Here is a 21,292-nt window from a genome sequence, read left to right on the forward strand (position 1 = left end):
CGTGGTCAGAGTCTGTACTCTGTACCGTACAATGCGGGCCAACTAGGCCAAGTCTGCACAATCTTTGTGCAAGCCGCTGCAACGTAAATTTTGACCGAATATCTCTCTCCTCTCTACATCAGTGAATGTTTGCAGCTGACTTTAGGCTCCACCCAATATGTAATCGAACAAGATGACGTCAAGGCGATTCTGTTAAATCTGCTCAGCTGGGACGAGTTCGATCGTACAAAAGGCGGTGCATTTAGTGCAATCTACGATGAGTACGATCGATTCATCTCCGGCCTCCTTGAGTCATTCAAAATGGTGTAGCCATTTCAAACCCTACTCTACGCTCGTCGCCAAAGCGATTCTGCTCGTGCTTCGGTTCAGGGTTGGCTTCTGCTGGGTGGCAGTACTGTGTCTGTGTGTTATTTTCTCTCTTGGCCAAAAAACCATCAGCTGAATCTTTTTTGTTTATCTTTTGCCTCACTTTTAGGTATTCATGGTCATTCGACTGTAGACTTTTGTTCTAATTTCAATAGCGGTCATTGACACGCAACTGATAAGACTGGCCTCTTTATCACTTTTCTAACAGGCTTTGTTGATCTTCTCCTAAAAGGCTAAATGCTTCGAGTTTCGGAGTGTTGTTGTTGTCGACTAAGGAAATTTTATCGCAACTCTGTGTGCCTGAAACCCAGCTAGATAATACTGCTGAGTGCTGAATGTATTAAAATTGTACGGTTGGTGCCTCGATGCAGACTAGCCCGATGGAGCTTACAGGTTGATTATAAAAATTTACAACTCGCTCCGGTGTGCAGCGTGCACGGTTTGTTATTCCTCGTTCTCGTCCACGTTTTTATGCCCACTTATTTTCTCCTTGATCGTCTCCTGAATGTGGCATGCCAGCGACAGCTTCACCGGACTGTATGGCTATTTGTGTTCCAGCGGAACAAAATGAAACTTTCACCGTGAACGAAGATGTAGTCAGTGTGGATGAAGACGGAACGGACATTGTGTCCGAGACGGAATGTCTACTGACGTCCACGCTAAAAAATGGCCGCATATCACTGCTGTCGTCCGCTAGAACAACCCTGCCACATGAAATCGAAGCCGTTTCCGAGTACACCCATGCCGTGGTTACCACATCGAGAACGGTTGGGCTGCTCCCACCAATTCCCGAGAGCGATGGATGGGAAAGTTTTGAGCCACCGAAAGACTCGGAGGAGGAAGAACAGGAGTCTGCTGGCGAGCGGGAGAAAATGTTTCTGGTAAATCATGAGCATCATGATGATGAAGATGACGACTTTCCTGTTCCCTCCTTCACAAGAATCGTCCATGAGCACGACGAAGCACACTTTGAAGGCCAGCACGACAATGATACTGCCCAGTTGTTTCATGATCTCTTGCATCTTAATCATGTTGGAGACCATGTGGCATTTTCTGGAGCCGATAGTCATCAGTATCTTTTTCAGCATTTTGACACCGACGCCCTGGAGTTCGAAGAGGCTGCGGCGGTTAGACCGAAATTTATTGGACAGTATCTGCTTGGAGATTGTTTAGGTAGGTATGGTTATATTCGTGATAGCATGTTAATTAAAAATTTAAAACAGCGTGAAACTTGAATACTGTACTCGTACGGTAGCTATAACTTACAAGTAAAAACCTGTAGGCTTATAGCAGGTGCCACATGTGCTGGTAAAAATTTCTTCCCGGTAAACTTTTATTTTCTTTGTGTTTTCCTGTTGGTCGCACTCTTTTTCCGATTTTATAAGTAATTTTCTGCATTCTGTATGTTGACCGTATACTTGGAAGTCTGTGTAACTTGTAACCATTATTGCTGAAACGGAACGGAGTTGCTCATGCTTAACAGTTTACTGATTATGACAGTAAAAGTCTGAAACTTTATCACGATGATTACAGTACTACTACTCGTAATTCAACAGTAAGTTTTTTTGGATTTGGTCGTTACGAATTTCGCTGAAGTCTAGTTTTATTATAATACAGTGAGCGGAATTTGCAAGTCACTGTTACGGTGTTACCGTACTTTACGTTTGGAACTACTGTATAGATAATAATTGTACCTGTTACTTATCATTAATATAAAATGTTGATGCTTACGAGTGCAGTAGCCGTAATAGCGGTATTTCCACATGATGGATTATCATGTTATGGAGTCGGAAGTACACAGTGTTGCTTGTTTATGTCTGATGATCCCGTTGGATGAAACCTGAATTGCCTTCTTATCGCCATATCTGTTAATTTGGCATTATTGTCCTTTTTGCTAACTGCTGTACGTATTAATCGTATTATGCATGCTCATAGTATTTCGAAATCGGAAACCAGTAGTCAGTCATCATCATGCGATGATGATTTTCTGGATAGGAGTTTTTGCTTGCCATGTGCCGTGAACAAACCGCATGAATGATTTTAGTTCCATTTGTAATGGTTGGGTTGCGCCAAGGAATTGTAAAGTATAATAAATTATATTGCACGACGCTTATTCTTGCAGAATTAATTTCATGGAATTAACCTTTTGATCTAGGATTGCCGTTAGTGGATTTTTTTAAAAGTAGCTCGATTTAAAAGAAAACGTTTTTGCGTCTTGCTTTCACAGTTTCACGACTTGTGGTTTTTCTTTAATTAGGAGTTCCATTATTATGTAGTTTTATTATTATGTAGATATTGGTACTGAACTTTCAGTCACGCTGAGGTAAATACTAAAACTGTAAAACCTTAAACAAATTTTTGCAACTAGGTTTATTCTATCTTTTTTTATGTGAACGTAAACGGTGGTTATTTAACACATTTTGTTTGCATTTTTAGGTGAAGGAAGTTATGCCAAAGTGAAAGAAGCCTTAAATACAATTACTTTAGAACGGACTGCCGTTAAAATTTTCTCTCCTGTAAAATTAAAAAGGATTCCTAACGGTATGCAGAATGTGCTGAAGGAAGTTAATATACTGCGGAAACTGGATCATCCCAACGTGTGCCGGATGAGGGAGTTATTGAAGAAGGAATTAAAGAAGAAATTGTATTTGATTATGGACTTTGCGGTTTGTGCCATTAGTGATTTGACAAAGACCTTGCCTCAAGAACGTCTTCCGGCCTGGTAATGTGCTCCTTTATAAATCCTCTGTTTCGACGGGGTGTTAACTGGCGTTGTCATTTTGCAGGAAAGCTCACTATTATTTTGTACAGTTACTCGATGGATTGCAGTATTGTCATTCGAAAGGTGTGATACATAAGGACCTCAAGCCTAGTAATCTCGTTGTCACTACACAGGATACCCTGAAAATTATCGATTTTGGGGTCGCCGAACAGCTTTCTCCTTATGCTTCAAATGATTTAATCTTCAGCAGCCAAGGTTAGTGACTTAAAAACCTTCAGTTTTTTTAATTTTGTATCATCATTCTGTTTGCGATCCAGCCAATATTTTTAGCGTAAAAACCAATTTTGAGTTGAATTATTGGAGAATTGTAAGCATGGTTTTTGAACTGGGAAAACGCGATTAGTGTTATAAGCTTTGTAACGACTGATCGTTACAGTATGACGGTTTGTATTTTATGTTATTAATTAGCAACATTTTTAGTTCTGCATTACAGTTACGAGTGGATTTCTGTTATGAATTTTGATATTTATAGCATTGTTGCTGCATATTCAGATGTTTAATTTTCGTGTGGATGTCCTAACAGATTATTGGATACAGTTCAGTATTTGACCTTCTTTGTACACGAATATCGTAAAGCTATGCTTGCTGTTAACTGGTCGAACCGGCTGAAATTCTCACTAAACTTGTTGGGTGTTGGGGACAGGTTATATGGTTTGAGCATCCGATATTTTATATTCTGCATGTATTCATTATTATTTATGCTCTCTGAAATGGTCTACCTTGTCCCTATAGGTGGTTTATCACTTATTCCGACTCTCAAAGCATTCGAGCACCCGTGACTACAACTGGTTTACCAGCTGTGGGCTATACTTGTTGTTGAAAAAGCACCGTATGGCGCTGTCGACCTTTGTGGTTGGCTGTATATGTTTGCGGCCAACACCGCGGTATTCATACGTTTAAGATGCAAAACGTTTGACGATGTAAAATTTCACCACAAAGTTCACAATAAGGTCTCGTGATTTGAAGGATACTGTACCATCCTGCCAAGTAGGACTTGTTTGCTGCCGATCTAGTGCCGGTACCCTTTCGTAATTAATCGAAAATTATAATTTTGTAGTGTGTATACGAATAAATCTGCGTAACTGCTTTTGACTGCAGTTTTATGCGACAAAAAGTTTTGTGAAACCTCGAGGAAAAGTACTTGTGCAGGAAAAGCTGTTTAATAATTATATGAAACTAATATTGTAGCTATGATGATATTTTGATATTTCGGTTACTTATTATGATATGTTGTTCTGTTGAGGTATTCACTGTTCAACATGGCAAATATGTGTGTTATCCCGAACGGAATAAGGCGTATATAACTTGGAATCATATGCGATTTGGTATTTAGTATTCACACATTTTAATTTTTAAAAAATACGGTTACTAATTGACACGACTGCTACTTGTTAGTATTCTCTAACAAGTACTAGTACTTTACGACATGAGTGCTAAATCCGAACCGCCTATGTAGAAGTAATCGAATTGAATTTTTTACGAGATGGTATCATTGATTCGCTGAAAGGAATGAAAAACTATCTCCATCTGGTCCGTTTTAGCCGCAGTCAAAAGCGCCCTTGTGGCGGAAAAAATAGTCTTTGAGGAAGGGATCACGTGGAGCCGTTTTCCACAGGCTCAAAAGCAGCCGGTACACAGGAAACGGATATCACGTGAATGGCAGCAATAAAAGCGAGAGAAATTGGTCGTGAATAGCCATCCCATTTGCGACAGCTGCGTTGGCCAGTCCGGATGTACAAAATTTATACCGTATGTATGTCAACGCCGGGTTGTGCTGTGTGCGGCTGACAGTCGAACAGCTCAGTGCACACTTGATCGATCAGATTCATTCTAACTACAGTATTAGGCTAAGCCTTTTTTTAGACCCAGAGAAAAACGGGGTTATTGGCATTCCGGTGAATGTATAAATATTTGCTCCGAGCAAATGTTGAAGGACAAGGCTTGGGTCGAGAGAAATAACTGCTGATGTTGCGCCTGTTTAGCAGACATAATCGACAAGTAAATATATCGGAAGATTCACTCTCTTTCCTAAAGGCGGCGGCGCAGCAAGAGAAGACGAACCATACTGCTAAAAGCTTGATCTCACATTTACGCCGTCAGCATCTTTGGTTACTCAATGCATATAATTTTTTTTTTAAGCAAGAAAGATTATACTTCCTCGTCATATCTATCTGTGCATGAGATTTACAGCTGCATCCCGTGCATAAACCAGAAGAGCGCGGGGCAGTATTTCTTCTGGGAAAATCAAAAAAAGATTTCGACACTTATAGTTAGCCCTATATTATCATAGGATGGCTCCCTCAAATTATATTGACAAACAAATTATTGTATGGGTAGGAAGCGGACGATGCAGCTTGCGTACGAATGATGAATAACTGTTAAAATAAAAATTTTGTGAAGTCTAACTGCAGTAATTACACCAGTTGTGCAAATCACACTCACAATTGTCAGGTAGCAAACTTGCGGTTCGCTTACTTTAAAATTATTATTTTATTGCACTATGAATTTACGATTATGCGATGAAAGAGAAATATTGCGGGACACCGGTACCGACAGAGATGTCGCGAGCAGCAACATTCTGTTGCACAGTTACAACTCATAACGTTAAGTATTTTGCGTTCAATAAATTATAAATCGCATCTCAACTTGTTTCATGCCGGGGCTAATATGAGGGCGCTGGAACTTTAGCAAATGACTCTGAAGTGAGTACTGGGTAGAGGTGTTATAAGCATTTCACGATTTATTTTGGCAAGTAAGCATTGTTCACTGTATTTTGTGTGTGAAATTGAGGAATTACTTGAAGTATCAAGGAAGTATACAATGGTAGTTATGGTACTGATTCTGCTGCAACAATGACTAACCATATATTATGTGGATCACTACACGTATATGTATTGTATTGCCAGCTTACTTAATTAAACATTTTACGTATAACTGCGTCAGGTTTTATTACTTAATTTTGTCGCATTATGAATGTAGGTACTGAATACTGGTTTCATTACACTGCTTTTAGGCCGTCATTGGACGCCGTGCGCCACCATCCCTGGGTTCGGCGGCACTGGCCGATGCCACCGGCGGGAATTCCCATACAGGAAACTATTGATAAGGCCGCCGTTCGGTCGGTGGACAGCTTCCTGCCCTACATCAAGTCTTATTATCACTCCAGCGCCCGCACCAGTCGAGCTGGCAGTATTTGTTGTACTACGGGTGGACGCATACAGCATCACCATCATCACTGTAAGTTATTATACGTACGTCTTGGACAATTGTTTTTGTTGCTGAACCTTCAAGTTTTTTTAACAACCTCACTTGAGGTGTAGAACAGTGGGGTTAGCCATGTAATATTTTCAGGATTTCAGCTATTATGATTAGCACAGTACCAGCAAGGTGGTACCAGTATTGTATATGGTGATATAGCGATTTCACTTTTGAGCAACGCGATGGGGCAGCTGAAAGCTGAAGTCGAAATGAATAATGAGGGCATGCTACGGTAATTTTATTGATGGTATGGCCTTTTGGGAACTGTTTTCGTGTTGGACTGTTTTTTAAATTAATCAGCTGTTGGCGAGTAGGTTGGTAATTCGTAAGTTGCGATTCGGGTTATTTATTCAGGATCAGGCTAAATTAATGTGTTTTTAATGGATGATCTCGAGGGTACGGATGTGTTTACGTAGCCGCCAGGGTCGACTAGGGTCTAAGGTTTACCAGGCCGATTTTTAATGTCATCAATCTTAACGTGGTAAAATATTGCTTTTGCGGTAGAGAAGCGACCGAATGAAACCCTCGCTGGAAAAAGAGAACTTTTTGCTTGCGTTATTTATTTTCTTTTGGAATGTGAGTACGGCAAGCTTTATTGCCAGAAAGCAGTAAACTTTGTGTAGCTACGAAGGTTGTTAAACATTTCGATAATTTTCCTGTTTTCGGTGTGCTGTGGTGTTGGTGGTGTTCGCATAGTGAATTTCAGTGGTACTGTCGATGTGTGATTATAGTACTTGACAGTACTGCAACAGTAATTTAGGTTTGTGTGTGGTCAGCGGCATTTAAAAACAGTGTCATAAATTACAAAGTCTCAGTGTAAGTGTTGCTTACAAGCCTGTAAGAGAAATTTGCAGATCTTGGTGTATCGGCGCGCTACAATCTAGGTCAACAGACAGGCATAATTCTTCCCTGAGAGCGCATGGTTTACAGTAATTCTCTGCTGCTGATTAGCCTTGATTTTCCAGCAGCGACCCGATTTACGTCAAGCCGTTTGTTATCCAGGGTCACATTCACATACGCCTACACGATCGATTTGTTGATAATCCCATTTTCTGTCGGTGTTTTTCACAGATCCCCGCTGTCATTCGCATCATCTGGTACCGCACAACAGCACCTGGAAATCTTGTCGACCCAACCATGATCGACGTCGAACGTCCATTGAGCCGCGACTTTTAGCGCACAATAACAGTATCCGGAGTATTCATAAACATAGAGATGCTACTAATCGTCGTGCCACTATCGATGAAACCGCTACTGGAGAGCATTCAGTAGGCGCGGCCACATTGGACCGGTCTGAGAGTGCTGAGCAAGGTTGTTTTGCTGTCAAAAAGTGGAAGCTGTGTAGAGTTACATGAATTATGTATTAGATAGACAGTTTGAGAGTTCGCTTGCAGCTATTATGGGTATGGTTTTTTGGACACTTGGTCTTTGTTTGTTGACATGTTGATTTGTACAGCATTATTCCCGGTACGTTTTTTTGTTTCTTTGTTCAGCCTGTGTTTATGCTATAGTGCGCCTTTTTTCTCGTTTAAATCCCCGTCGGCTTTCAAAGTTTCAGTCTTCTGTTTGATACGGTCCCGTTCTGTTTTGTGTTGGGAATTCGCTTCTTGTGGCGAGCTTTTTGTTGATTCGACGAAACGAGTTCCTGATTAATTGATTAAAACCACATGTGACTTGAACTGGCCAAGACAATCAAAACGTTCTCTAATAATATAAATTAATTCTAAAACCAATCAACAAAATTTTGCCAAATCATGATCACAAGAGGTGGCAACGTATCCAAAAATCTAATAAATTCAAACAGAGATAACATTCAAAAAGAAAAATGAGAAAAACAGTGCTACAGCAAAACTTGGAAATCAGCACCACAAAAATTAAACATGTTGAACGGAAGAGACCGTCGATTCTGCACGTGAATTCTGTCTGGAAAACGCCGATTTCGGTGGTGGAATATTCAACATCACGTTCCACTGTTCAAGAGTCGGCCAACCAATCATCGCCAGATCATCTTCGTTATATGCTTCCATCAACAGCTTGTGCATTCTTTCCAGATTTCTCCATATATTTGTTCTCACCGGTTTATATAAAACATATTGTGTATCCACGCTGATCAAGTACAACAAAAACTGATCCAGCATAGCGGGCAACTCCACCTTCACATTCCTGTAGACCAACGCCACGATTTCTTTAACTTCCGTTGCAGTCGAAAACGACTGATTCCGCAGTTTTACCGAGCTACTGGGCTTCTCCATACTCAGTACCACATCGGCTTTATCCAGAAATTCGGGCAGCGGTCCCAAGACTTTCTGCGTGACGTAATCAACTAGACGCAAACAGATGTTTCGCAGCTGCACATCCACTTCTTTCCGACAGTCTATCACGCTAGTACGAATATCCGGGGCACTGCTCAGGAAAAAATCCAACAATGCATTACGACTGCTTAGCGAAAAAATGGAAGATTTACGCTGGACAATGCCTTTAGCAGCGCCCATAACTCGACTGAAGTCTAGCGAATCCTCTTCCGTGCTCAAATCCATTTGAAATAAAGTCAGGTGTTCCCGCAACACAAGGATATGAGAAATCAAAAACAAATCACAATGTAGACGGCCCTTCGCTTTAAAAAGTTCCTCCGCGGCTTTGTGCAAGGATTCCAGAGTACGAAAAATCACCTCTTGAGCCACTATCTGCAAATGCGAATGTAAGGATTAGGGCATACTGGGAATTTGGAGGCTCTGAAAATTTTAAAGAGTGCTCACGATCTAACAACGCACAATAAAACACTAAGGCACCGCACACGACCGGCACGGCTTATATTATACGATTTGGAAGTCTGCCATTTAGTCAAAGTTTTAAAGCCCAAAATAGTAACGCATTAACAGGAATCGTTCAGCAAAAATGAGCAAAACGTACCGCAATAGCTCTTCAGAGGTGCCACTAATGAAAAACAGAACCGCATAACGCTCTTAATATACATCCAGTCAACACTGCCAGAAAGCCCATCTTACCTTGAAAGATTGTGCATCCAAACTTTGGTATAGTTTGGTCAGGAAGCCAACTGCTCTCCTTAAAGTCGGGTACCAGAACCCTTGTGATTCAACAGAAAACAAATATCGCTCTTCGACAACCCGCGAACTCATCGATGACACAGACATACGACTGGAGATTCTATGCCGCGACTCCTCTTTGGATGTTTCCAACAGCTGATGCAAAATTTCCAGTTTTTCCGGGTAAGCAAAATCGCCCTTATTCGGTTTGAATCCGACAATTTCGGCCAAGACAAAGTTGGATACCCTAAACATGAGCCGCTCTCTGCAATCGGCCAGCAGTACCCGAACAAACTCCACAAACGGTGCCATTTCTTGACTAGCGTTGGCGCTGTGCTCACGAAGCACTTCCTGATTGAGAAAGCAGCACACATCCGATATCTTCTCCACCAGATCCATATGTATAATCTCTGGACGGATTCCATCATAAAATATCTGACATATCTGCGCTAGATATTCTGTCAGCATGGGGGCCGGTTGTGTAAAATACTGATAATACAACCGAAACTCTTCTCGGCATACTCGAGCCAGGAAGCTGCAAGCAGCCCGCAAGAGTTCGGTAATATTCTGTTTGGAATTGCGACGAAAATCCACTACCGATGTCTGCACAAAGGGATCGAGAAGTTTCGTTCGCGATGCAAAATATAATCTGTGACAATCCTGCACCAGATCATTATAAATAGCTGGAAACTGTACGCCACGATCATCGATATTTTTCAAAAGAAGACGTATACTCCCGGAATGCTGCTGGAAAACAGAGTAGAGCACCGAGAAGGTGTTATGGACACTTTCACCGGCGGCGACGGCCTGCATCACTTCAGCGACGGCACGTTGGAAACTGCGGTCCACTTCATTGCGAATTAACGCCGCAGCTTTGGACAATAACTGCGAATATCTGGAAAAAAATCTTTTAAATTAGCACATTTATAATCCAATACAATAAAAGTAATAAAAAATAATAAAAAAAATAATATGAATAATAACAAAGTACTACGTATTTTACTTTGATAATAACTGGTAAGTGTTGTATTTTGGTAAGTGCGAACTGCGAATATCTGGAAAAAAATTTTTTAAATTAGCACATTTATAATCCAATACAATAAAAGTAATAAAAAATAATAAAAAAAATAATATGAATAATAACAAAGTACTACGTATTTTACTTTGATAATAACTGGTAAGTGTTGTATTTTGGTAAGTACTTCTGGTGCCAGTTAATCGCAGATCAACACTAAATTGCTCTTGTAAAACACAGTATAAACTGCAAATACCTAGTTCTATACAACGGTGCTTCTTTAAAATCAGGATTCGCGGTAACATAATCCATGTTATGCTGCAACTTATCCAGCCACTCTAAAAAGGCTTCGTTTCCCACGTTAACAGCCGGGGCGTTCAGCTGCACAGCCAGTCGGTCATAATCCAGCAGCGGTTCCATTCTGGCATGCAATGCATCGGCTTTGGACACGAGCTGGTTCTGTGCCGACACCAAATCCTCACAATCGCCGTACAGCGCATCCGTTTTGTCCTGGACGGTTTTCAACGTGCCCATCAAAGATTCCAATTCTTTCTGTGCATCACCCAGATGGGATTGAATCGTCTTCCCATTTTGCAGGAGATGATCGAGGCGAGCACGCTCAGTTCGCAACTGCGGAGAAAGCTGGTCGAGAATGACGGATGCTGATTTTTCATCGGGCACGTTGCTCCTAGATTGTGGAGTGTCTTGTTCCCCATCGGATGAGTTACTGGGAGCAAACGCTTTCTCCACAAGAAAAGCAAGATCTTGATAAAGCTCTTGTTGGCGCTCCGTAAGATCAGCGACGCCGGGCTCGTATTCCCACAATAATAATCGCGAATCATTGCTCATTTCAGAAAATTCGTTGAGTCCAGTAAATAAATCCGAATATTCTGACACGGCAGTGCCAGCGCTTATAAAACCGCAAAACAAAGAATTTATACAAAATGAGAGCCACGGTTTACATGTTGGCAGTGTTGCACTTGTGACAAGTGACTTACTTGTCTTCCTAATAAAAAAACGCAGCAAACAATCGAATTAACTACGTATTCAAATCAAGATTCTTCCATTCGCACTGACGATAGAAATAGTAAATAGTTTGATGATACTTTGATCACACCACGATCAAACCATTTTTGAAATGTCCAGAGCTCCAGATATTAAGCTAGAAGCAAATCAATCCAGCAAAGACGAAGAATACGAAGAAAGTAAAGTGTACAGAATTTACAAAGTAAAAATTGTAAAATAATAACCACAAAAAATTATCTTAAACACCTAAAAGTTGAAAAACGCAAAACAAAAAGTGGAATGAAGTTTTGTACGATCAGTGTTTCCACGTGGCCTTACCTACTGCTAGGCGATCGGTGCCACCGCCCAGGATGGTGTGGTTACGTTTGGGCTTTGGGGCAGCACCGATTCTGCCGTGTTAGATTGTGTTGCCTTAGGCAGTTGGTTTTTTGCACGCTTCCAAATCTGGAATAAATTCCAGATTTGTCCACAGTGTCGCCTTTGTGAGTCTAATAATTCCTGCTCGTCGATTATGTATAACACAGCCGTTTAATACACTGCTTTTACAGCAGGCGCCGAGTAGTGCTAGCAGTGCAGGGACTTCTGATCCTTGGCTGCATGAGCGTGGGTACCGAGGAAATACTGCACAACAGCAGTATCCCAGCCGAGCTGCATCACAGCAGCGTAAACTCGAACCGCAACCCAGCACGTCGCGTGTACAACCAGACGCGCGTGTCGGACTGTCGAAACAAGTAGGTAGTTTGTCTATCGACGACTCTAATACGTCGATTAAAGAGCCGTCTTCTACGGACAGTAGCCGATCTGTGTTTGGTGCTCGACACCGTATTGAATATACGTTAGAGCCGTCTGAAAATCACTCTCATTCTGGCAAGAATATAGTGGTTGCCGGGAGAGACTTGTCGATGTATGATACTAAAAAGTCCGCTGATTTGCAGAAACGTGGCAGACAGCGTGGAAACCAGTCGAATATCCGTTCTGCTGGCTATCAGCAGCGCAACGAGCCGAGTAAACCACAGAATGATCAGCCGGCTGAATCTCAGCAACCGTCGCCGCGTGAGAGTAATTCTCGCGATAATCGTGGTGTTCGACGACCACGCCAGCCGACCATCGATCCTAATAGGATTCTGCGCGATGTAACTCAGTATACCAGCGATCTTGGTATTTATGTACATAAGCTGGCTACTGTTGCCGATATCGCGAAGACGAATGGCCCGGAAATGTTGCATCTGAAGAATATGATTCAGAATGCCGCGGCATTTTTGGGGAAGATAGGAGTAAGAGATCGAATGATGGAGTTCGATTATTCTACTGTCGATTTATCGCGTTCGTTGGAAATAATTACGTACGCGTCGAGCCGCCGTAATAATCTTCGTACAGTGCTCGATAAAAAGCACTTGTACACGCCGATCACCGCCGTTGACATTGAGATCATTTCTCAATTTAAGATTTACGGAGATTCAGTAACCGAGAAATTCCTTATGCAGTATATACTGCCACAAGCCGACCCTGCAAAATTCTTTTTCTTCTGTAAAGTCGCTCACTACCTGAATCAGGAATTAAATGAGCGCAATATCGATTGGACGCCGATTCCTTACAATACGGGATTGAAATTCGCCGCTATGAGTATCGCTGCCGCAATACTTGGTAGTCATAGCGCCCACAAGGCGATCTACCAAAGTAAAGAACGAGCCGAGTACGCCTTGTTAAAGGATTTAATCGAAATGCTAGGGAAGCCGCTTACTGAGCAGCAGGAAGCACAGGTGCTGAAAGACACCCTGGCTGCTGCCGGTCACGTCGAAATGGATACTGATCAAGTCGATCGTTTTATGACGATATCAATATCCGTATGAAACGATACGGCGATCGCAAGACGCAGTTTGACAAGGGCCAGCTATATAAAAGCGCCCTTGCCCGATTCGCCAGATGCTCCTACAGGAAGCAAAACTGTACAGCCGGAACAGAAATTCCGAAATAATCGGAATAAACAGTCGGCAGGTGATCCTGCATCGCCGCAGTTGGGAGTGATGGGCGGGAAACAGCCTGTCAAGCTTCCTCCCCTTACACAGCCGATTATTATTCCCGTGGTAAAGCCGAATTTGCCAATGGCGAAGTTTTCGTCTGCGCCGTCGTCGTTGAATACAACGACTGTGAAATCATCTGGTACGAATACCGATAAGCAAGGTAAAAATACTTTGCGATTGCCGGCCAATAATGGCAATAAAATTAATGACGAGCCGAATGTTGTAGATCATGTGCGGAAACAGCAATTGCCGACTGTTCCCGCGCCAGCCGAACCGATTGTTGCAGCTAATGTTGAACAACAATCAGCAGTTACTACGCAGCCGACACAAGTAGAGACAGTGCTTGTGTACCCGCCGACCCGTGAGACCTTCGACGAGAGGGAACTTGCGAAATTGCCGTTGTCCCGTATGAATGAAGCCGAACGTGACTTTTATGTTACGACACAGTCGTATCAAGATCATGTTGAGCCGTCGTCCAATGAGTATGTGGAAACCATGCTCGTTGAGTTGAGAAAGAAGACGTTGAGACAGATGACCGATCCCGAATATATGTTTTATATTCGATATGAAAATCCGGAGCGATTACCTGCTTGGACGGGTAGATCGCCAGAAAAGCCGATTGCGCCGCAAGGCGATGAAGCCGATGTTTTCCACGAGACAGTGGAAGAGTTGCCGGTGCGACCAGCACTTTCTGAGGTACTTGGCGATGCTTTGAACGCAGTCGCCGCAGCCGAAACCGCTCCTGACACTACCGGCGCTGACGCTGACGTTGACATGCTGCCGGATGCGAGTGCGGATAAAGCTGCTGAATAGAGTCGTGATGGAGGATAAAGCAAAGCCTCCGGAATGGAACGCATCATTTTGGAATGGATCTCATAATTTTCGCTATTTTTCTCTTAATTGTTGTGATTGTTAATCCTAGTATATGCCGCCGATTCGGTCGCATTTTGCTCATAATGTTGCTCACTGTTTTGTTTTGCGATTTGTGGCAGCCTCGGGGGGCCTCGGCCGTTCCGCCCCGTGGCATGCTAGGCGATCGGTGCCACCGCCCAGGATGGTGTGGTTACGTTTGGGCTTTGGGGCAGCACCGATTCTGCCGTGTTAGATTGTGTTGCCTTAGGCAGTTGGTTTTTTGCACGCTTCCAAATCTGGAATAAATTCCAGATTTGTCCACAGTGTCGCCTTTGTGCTGTTTTTGCCGCAGTATTCCCTTCCGGGATATAGCGCTTTCATTTCGGGCTTCGTGCCTTTATTGTTCTTTCCATTCACAATAAAAGATCGTTTTGGTTGTGGCCGCGTATGGGCACATTTCTGTGTGGCAGTCGCAGGCCACTTTCACTACCTACTATAGAGTTTCCTCTGAATTGGTAGCGGAACCTCAGCACTCCACGGGAAATAAAGGTTAGCCACGCTACGCCTCTTGCGGAAAATTTCGGCATTTCAAAAGTTTTGTCATGGTGCTCAAATTTGTAATTTCCATTGAAAATCAGAAAACGGTTATGTTTTTGAAACGGTTTACCATGCATGTTCTTAATGCATTGTGAAGTTTTTCCACATGAAGTATTCTTGATTGTAGAGATTCCTGTCATCGGTTTTCTTAAAAAAAAATACCTTGGAGACAGAATTTTGAAGGCTTTCGTAGTTTGCGAACTACCTTCAATCTGTAATCATGTCGAAGAAGCTTTTGGATTCTTCGGACGAAGATGAGAAGCCTGATTTTTCCTTCAGGGTTAATACGGATTACGCTAGCAAGTATGACGACTGGCGAGCGAAAGAAGAAATGCAGAAGCGTAAGAGTTTGATTCTTCGATCGCCCTGTTTCTGTTGACTGGTCTGGGTTGTCAGTTTTCCGTGCGGTGTTGCGCAAGTCGTTGCGAATCTGGAGTGTTCTTTTTATTATTTCAGTTAAGGATAAGTACGGGGATGAACCGATGCCGGAATCTTCCTCATCAGAGAGTGAAGATGAGGACGCGGAAGTGAGTTGCATCTCATTTGCCTTTTTTTCTCACAATCGTGATAATCCGTAGTGTAGTACTACTGAGTATCGTGAAGTAACACTGTATTGTAAATTTTGTTTGACTGACTACGTACTGAGTTTTTTTAATTTGCTTTCTTCTTTCTGTGCGGCGTATAACATTAGTTTGCACACTAGGCACTTACTCCGGCTATCGAGCGGGATTTTTTCAAGACTTTGGCTGTATTGAAAAGCAAAGATCCAGGAGTGTACGACAAAACTCGCAAGTTTTTCGAAGACGGACCGGAAGCGCCCGGTGCCTCCGCAGGAAAGTCTGGCAAGTCGAGACCCATGTTCTTGAAAGATTATGAAAGGAAAATAATCACGGAGGCTGACGGAATCATCGATGAATCCAAAAATCACATGCCGCCGAAGTTTCAGTCGCAGTATGATTTGGTATGTTCAGTTTTAAAAAAAAAGTTTCCTGGTGCATAGTGTTGATCCACAGTCTGCTCACTCTACTGAGGGATCGGTACATTCATGGGATTCGCAAAATGGTGTTTTTTTACATTTGCAGGAGCAAGAAAAATTGAAGCAAAACCTTGCATCTCTTGTCCACGATGAATCCGATGACGATGATGATCTACTTGTGAAGCGCGAGAGAACGAAGGAACAAGTCGAACAAGAAGATCATGATTATGCAAACTGGCTGAAGAGTACGAAAAAAGATGCGGATAATAGTGAATCTTTGTCTGCATTAAAGCCTTTGAAGGACTATTGGTCAGATCCAACGCTGGATGACGGCGAAAAGTTCCTGCGGGATTATCTCCTTGACCGGAAGTACATTGACAAAGATGCTGCTCGGTAATTAATTACTCTGAAGCATTGTGTGCATCCAACAGTAATTCTGTTGTTAGAAATTTCACTTCACCTTAAATTATGGTTGGACTCCTGATATTTACAGGATTCCTTCCTATTCTGAAATCGTGGACGAACACTTTTCAGAAGAGGAAGCAGAGATCGATAAAGCCGAAGAATTTGAACATAAATATGATTTTCGATTTGAAGAGCCGGATCAAGAGTTTATTAAGCGGTATCCGCGTACGATGGATGACTCGCTGCGTAGGAAAGATGACAGCAGGAAGAAGAAACGAGATCAGGTACGTTTTTCAGTTTCCTTGCTTGTTGAATTGGAACTGTATGTTTTCTTATAACCGAAATGTTTGTAGATAAAAGAGCGAAAGGAGGCCGAAAACGTACGAGTTCGCGAAGAAATCAAGCAGTTGAAAAATCTCAAACGACGCGAAATTCTGCAGCAAATTGACAAACTTAAAAGTATTACCGGAAATGAAGAACTGTCTTTTGGAGAAAAAGATTTGGAAGGTGAGTTTTGAAAACACATTTGACGGGAATAATTTTGACTTGCATCGCTGTAAATGCGTTGTGCGGTAATTACAGATTTTTTTCTTCAGGCGATTTTGATCCGGATGCGTACGATAGCTTAATGCAAAAAGCGTTTGATGACAGTTATTATCAGAACGGGGAGGAAATGGAAAAGCCCGAGTTTTCCGAAGAAAGCGATATCGATGAAAATTGGCTTGAAGAACAAGAAGCTGATCGAGAGGACGAGGACGATGACAATCGTAAGCAACAGGTCATGGCACAATCTGATACCCAGGCGGTTGCCGATGATGCTGCTGCGCCCGATGATCTGCCATCCACCAGTACATCGATGACGGAACGTAAAGGCAGGAGACGGAGACGAACAAAAGTGTCAGAAGCAGTGCAGAATGAAAAGCCTGCTTTTGATCCGAGTAAGCGTCGAATCTTTGTCTGTTGAAGTGATTATCTGACAGAGTTACATTTAATTAGTTACGGAAATTGTTTAGACGACAAGAAACTGCAAGAGTATTTGGATGAATATTATAAATTGGACTTCGAGGACGTTGTCAGCGGAATACCATGTCGTTTTAAATATCGATCCGTTGTCCCCAACAATTTTGGATTATCGGTTGATGAGGTTTGTACCAAAAGAATATTAAAGTTTTTGCTTCGTTGTGTGCATGGCTCAAATTGATCAATTTATAGATTCTTCGCGCTCCTGATCGGGAACTGAATGCATGGTGCTCCTTGAAAAAGACGGTACAGTACCGTTCAGAGGAAGAAGAGGCACGCGACTTGAAATCGTTTGGCCAGAAAGGAGCACAGCAAGAATTGAAACAGAGAGTTATTCCTTCGCTTGTTGAGGCGGAAGTTAGTGAGACCGATGAAAATCCAGCACAGGTGGAGCATAAGAAAAAGCGCCGAAGGAAGAAGAAGAAGACCGTTACGTTACAAGAGGATGGTGTTAAGCCAGTACAGGTTCCCGCAACGGATTCCACTGAAGCCACGCCAAGCAAGAAGAAGAGAAAGCATACGGATACTGTTGATCCACTCGGTACCGAAAGTAAACTACCCGTGCATACTCCGGTAGTCGGTTCTGAAATTCCTGGTGTGAACGTGAAGCCGAATGAAGTTCCCAGAGAATTGGCAGCAGTGAACGATGCATTGAATTTGAATTCTGCTCAGCAGAAGAAACGCAAGCGGAAGAAGAAGAACAAGAAACCCGTGAATACGAGCGTCCCTCTTCCTGGCTCTGCCGAGCCGGCTGCTAAGAGGTCGAAAAAAGAACAGTATGATGAATTCTTGAAGACATTGCCGTCAGCTAAAATCAGCGATAAGCGCTTGGAAGCATATGGACTGAATCCGAAAAAGTTTAGGCAAAAGGAAAAATACGTTTTGCTGGCTAAACAAAAAATTGGGCAGGCAAAGAAATCGAATCCCGAATGATACTACTGCCAACAGGGACATACAATGTAGGACAAAATGGTCGCATAGCCCCATACCCAGCATTCTGTACGCAAGCGGTGCAGTGCACTTGTACGAAACGGATATTTTGAACTCAGTCGTACAGTGCAGTGTGCTGCATGCGTACTGAATGTGGAGATGTTGGGTATGCGACCATTTCGTCCTAAGCTGTAAGTTGCAGATTGTGTGGTGATGGTTTTGTGTTTCGTAAAATGCTAATGTCATGTCATTATGTTCGTGTTTTAGCATTAGATGAGACTTGTTGAATCTTTATGCGGTATGGTGATCCCGGGTATACCCGTGTCGATGAAAAGCTTTAGCTGGATTTAACGGGGCAGTCCGGGCAGACAAAATTAATGCAGCAAATGCAGATGTTTGCGTTCGTGACGAATTAATGTACAAGTATAATTAGAACTTGAACAATTTACTAACCAAGTTAAAGTGACAAATATAATGCTAGCACAGTAATTACATATACGAGTAATTTTCATTTCTGACCATGAGTTTCTGTCGCACAGGAGCGAAGCATTCACCTCCCCTTGGTCCGGTTACCTGAGTATCCGGATTTTTATTAGATTTTCATTTTTGAACCGAAAGGGAAAGGCATAAAAATTATTATTTGCTGAAGTCATTTTTTAGTCATACTACTATTTGCTTTTTAAATTTTTAAGATGAGGTTTTAAGGTTTATACTTTATAGCTTGTAATTTTATCTGTTTTATGAAGTTTTATGAAAAAAGGGTGCTAGATTTTAGAATCTAAATCCAAACAGCAAACATGTTGAAGGTACCTGATGGCTGCGCCACTACTGGCTGATACTGTGCATGTAGCAGCTACTGTAGCTCATTAACCATTTACAGTCAGTACTGAATAACTTATTATTATTAGTGCCGAGGCATCACGTAAGACTACTAGTCTTACGTGATGCCTCGTTAGTGCGTATATTTCCTTCAGTAACACTGTAACAGTACAAGTACAGTGAAGTACGATGATAGCATGATAAAGACAACGTGTAACATTCGTAAATCTACTACTATTGTAAGTATTTCCTTCAGTCAGTCCGCAAAAGCAAAGATGTAGTACCGTAGCTGGACCGTGGTGGATACACTTCTGTTTCTCCCAATTTGAAAATTTTTAAAAAATGAGGAACGTGATACGGAATTTCAACGATGCTGCATCCAGAGTCCAGCGACTCCGTGCGCGCAGTACAGTACACTCGCTCCGGCAGCAGTACTATTCGGTTTCTGCAGGGCATAGTTCAGCTTTTCAGCGCTACTCCTCGTCATCCTCTGATGCTCCTCAAACCGCGGATAATCTGAAGCGTCGAGAAACCGTTATGAATGTGTTTGACCGGGCCGCCAAATTACGCCAGCGGGAACGAACGGTAGCTCTTCCCGATTTCAGCACCAAAACGTATGATTACATCCGCTCCGAAATCGGCTACCGTGTGGCCGATCGAATTAAGGATGTCAGCAGGAAGTTTGAGACCGCTGTTGATCTCGGCTGTGGAAAAGGTGTGCGTAAAGTTTCTGTTTACTGCAGTTTGCATAATGCGACTTCGCAGCGATTTTTTATGCTTTCTTTGCAATAAATATTTTAATATTTGTATTTTATTGTAACTGAATTTCTTTGATCGCTCTGTTAGCTCCATAGCACATAAGTTTGTCTTTTTCTTATTTTATAGGTTTTATAGCTCCTCATGTCTACTCGGATATGGTAGGGAAATTGCACCTTATCGATTCCTGTCAGGCGATTCTGGATGTCTCCGCCGCTTCGCCCGAAGTGGAAACCATTCGCTGTCTGCATGATGAAGAAGCGCCATTACCCTTTGCCGCCAACAGCCTCGATCTGGTGGTGTCCAGTCTGTCGTTGCACTGGGTGAATGATCTTCCCGGAGTCTTTCGCAATATTTGGTCCACTTTGAAACCTGACGGGTGCATGATAGCCGCCATGTTTGGCGGTGAGAGTTTATTTGAGCTGCGCAGCGCCCTGCAGTTGGCGGAACTGGAGAGGGAAGGTGGATTTTCTCCGCATATTTCACCCTTCACCAGTATTACGGATCTGGGGAATTTGCTCAACAGGGTGCATATATTTTGATATTTTTTATATTAAAAAACATTTGCGCTCAACAGTTTTGAACTGCACGTGGTTGTTGGATGCAAGGCAAGTTTGGGGAGTTGCAATTTTATTGTTTGTTACAGGCCGGCTTTACACTGTTGACCATGGATATTGATGAATTGACGGTTATGTATCCGTCTATGTTTGAGTTAATGTGGGATCTGAAAGGAATGGGAGAAACTAATGCTGCATGGTCCAGAAAGCTGCGTCTACCTCGGGATACGTTGCTGGCCGCAGCCTCTTTGTACCGGGAAAATTACGGAAATAAGGACGGACATGTGCCTGCCACCTTTCAGATTTTGTACATGATCGGCTGGAAGCCGCATGAATCGCAGCGGAAACCGGCGGAAAGGGGATCAGGACAGGTTTCACTCAAAGATTTAGGCAGTCTGGATTATAACAAAGCCAAGAAAAAGTCGTGAAACTGCTGCTGACGACTTGTGAGGTTGAAGCGATGGACGAATTCCATGCAGTTGTGTGTTTTTGTCTTTCTAGTCAGGCGGCCAAGCCGAGACAGCGTGAACGAAATGCAATAATACGAGTAATAAAGTTTAATGGTGTCCTGAGTCATTGAGTGCGCACTAAGTGCGCGCTGATGCTGACCACTTAATTTTTAACAGTTTTCTGCTTGTACCGTAAATAAAATACTAAAATTTCTGAGAATGCCACTTCGGATATTTTAATTTCTCTGTTTCACTACCGCATATTTGGGCTTTTGTTAGTTATAGTGTATGCCGAATTGCCGATGGACTTAATGCTGGTGCTCCTAGCCTACTAACAATTGTGAGCTCACTCAGCTCAGGAGCTTACTCGCCTGGATTTGAAGAAACGAAAAAAATTAGTAGCAGTGTCCAACTCGTAC

At 42.5% G+C, this 21,292-nt stretch overlaps 4 protein-coding genes across 8 annotated transcripts; 3 read left to right on the forward strand and 1 right to left on the reverse strand.

Moving 5' to 3' along the window:
- Positions 1–310: 310 nt before the first annotated feature.
- Positions 311–8,085, forward strand: LOC129594517 (cyclin-dependent kinase 11B-like). Its single transcript, XM_055491221.1, has 5 exons — positions 311–1,539; positions 2,803–3,088; positions 3,153–3,343; positions 6,128–6,385; positions 7,478–8,085. Exons 1-5 carry the CDS (start codon positions 879–881, stop codon positions 7,759–7,761), a joined length of 1,680 nt encoding a protein of 559 aa, XP_055347196.1. The 5' UTR covers positions 311–878; the 3' UTR covers positions 7,762–8,085.
- LOC129594600 (conserved oligomeric Golgi complex subunit 3-like) lies at positions 8,007–12,624 on the reverse strand. Of its 2 annotated transcripts, none has more exons than XM_055491342.1 (4): positions 11,810–12,624; positions 10,722–11,471; positions 9,412–10,345; positions 8,007–9,090 (listed from the first exon to the last, which is right to left on the reverse strand). In XM_055491342.1, the coding sequence occupies exons 2-4, from the start codon at positions 11,312–11,314 to the stop codon at positions 8,281–8,283; spliced, it is 2,337 nt and encodes a 778-aa protein (XP_055347317.1). In that variant the 5' UTR covers positions 11,315–11,471; positions 11,810–12,624; the 3' UTR covers positions 8,007–8,280. The 2 variants fall into 2 exon arrangements, with proteins under 2 accessions (XP_055347317.1, XP_055347318.1); XM_055491343.1 differs by lacking the exon at positions 11,810–12,624 and having other exon boundaries at positions 10,722–11,375; positions 11,464–11,790.
- Positions 11,903–18,676, forward strand: LOC129594599 (protein KRI1 homolog). Of its 3 annotated transcripts, none has more exons than XM_055491339.1 (11): positions 11,903–11,973; positions 12,040–12,222; positions 15,241–15,302; positions 15,418–15,488; positions 15,665–15,922; positions 16,044–16,330; positions 16,431–16,626; positions 16,696–16,849; positions 16,939–17,280; positions 17,356–17,486; positions 17,555–18,676. In XM_055491339.1, the coding sequence occupies exons 2-11, from the start codon at positions 12,089–12,091 to the stop codon at positions 18,293–18,295; spliced, it is 2,376 nt and encodes a 791-aa protein (XP_055347314.1). In that variant the 5' UTR covers positions 11,903–11,973; positions 12,040–12,088; the 3' UTR covers positions 18,296–18,676. The 3 variants fall into 3 exon arrangements, with proteins under 3 accessions (XP_055347314.1, XP_055347315.1, XP_055347316.1); XM_055491340.1 differs by having other exon boundaries at positions 11,909–11,973; positions 12,043–12,222; XM_055491341.1 differs by lacking the exons at positions 11,903–11,973; positions 12,040–12,222 and adding an exon at positions 14,776–14,913 and having other exon boundaries at positions 15,089–15,302.
- A 245-nt stretch (positions 18,677–18,921) lies between these two features.
- Positions 18,922–21,261, forward strand: LOC129594533 (arginine-hydroxylase NDUFAF5, mitochondrial-like). 2 transcript variants are annotated; one of them, XM_055491248.1, is made up of 4 exons: positions 18,922–19,171; positions 19,368–19,826; positions 19,997–20,394; positions 20,514–21,261. In XM_055491248.1, the coding sequence occupies exons 2-4, from the start codon at positions 19,454–19,456 to the stop codon at positions 20,850–20,852; spliced, it is 1,110 nt and encodes a 369-aa protein (XP_055347223.1). In that variant the 5' UTR covers positions 18,922–19,171; positions 19,368–19,453; the 3' UTR covers positions 20,853–21,261. The 2 variants fall into 2 exon arrangements, with proteins under 2 accessions (XP_055347223.1, XP_055347222.1); XM_055491247.1 differs by having other exon boundaries at positions 18,922–19,098.
- The last annotated feature ends 31 nt before the right edge of the window (positions 21,262–21,292 follow it).

This window comes from Paramacrobiotus metropolitanus, unplaced genomic scaffold (genome assembly GCF_019649055.1).
Source record: "Paramacrobiotus metropolitanus isolate TYO unplaced genomic scaffold, Prichtersi_v1.0 Parri_scaffold0000069, whole genome shotgun sequence".
NCBI lineage: Eukaryota > Metazoa > Tardigrada > Eutardigrada > Parachela > Macrobiotidae > Paramacrobiotus > Paramacrobiotus metropolitanus.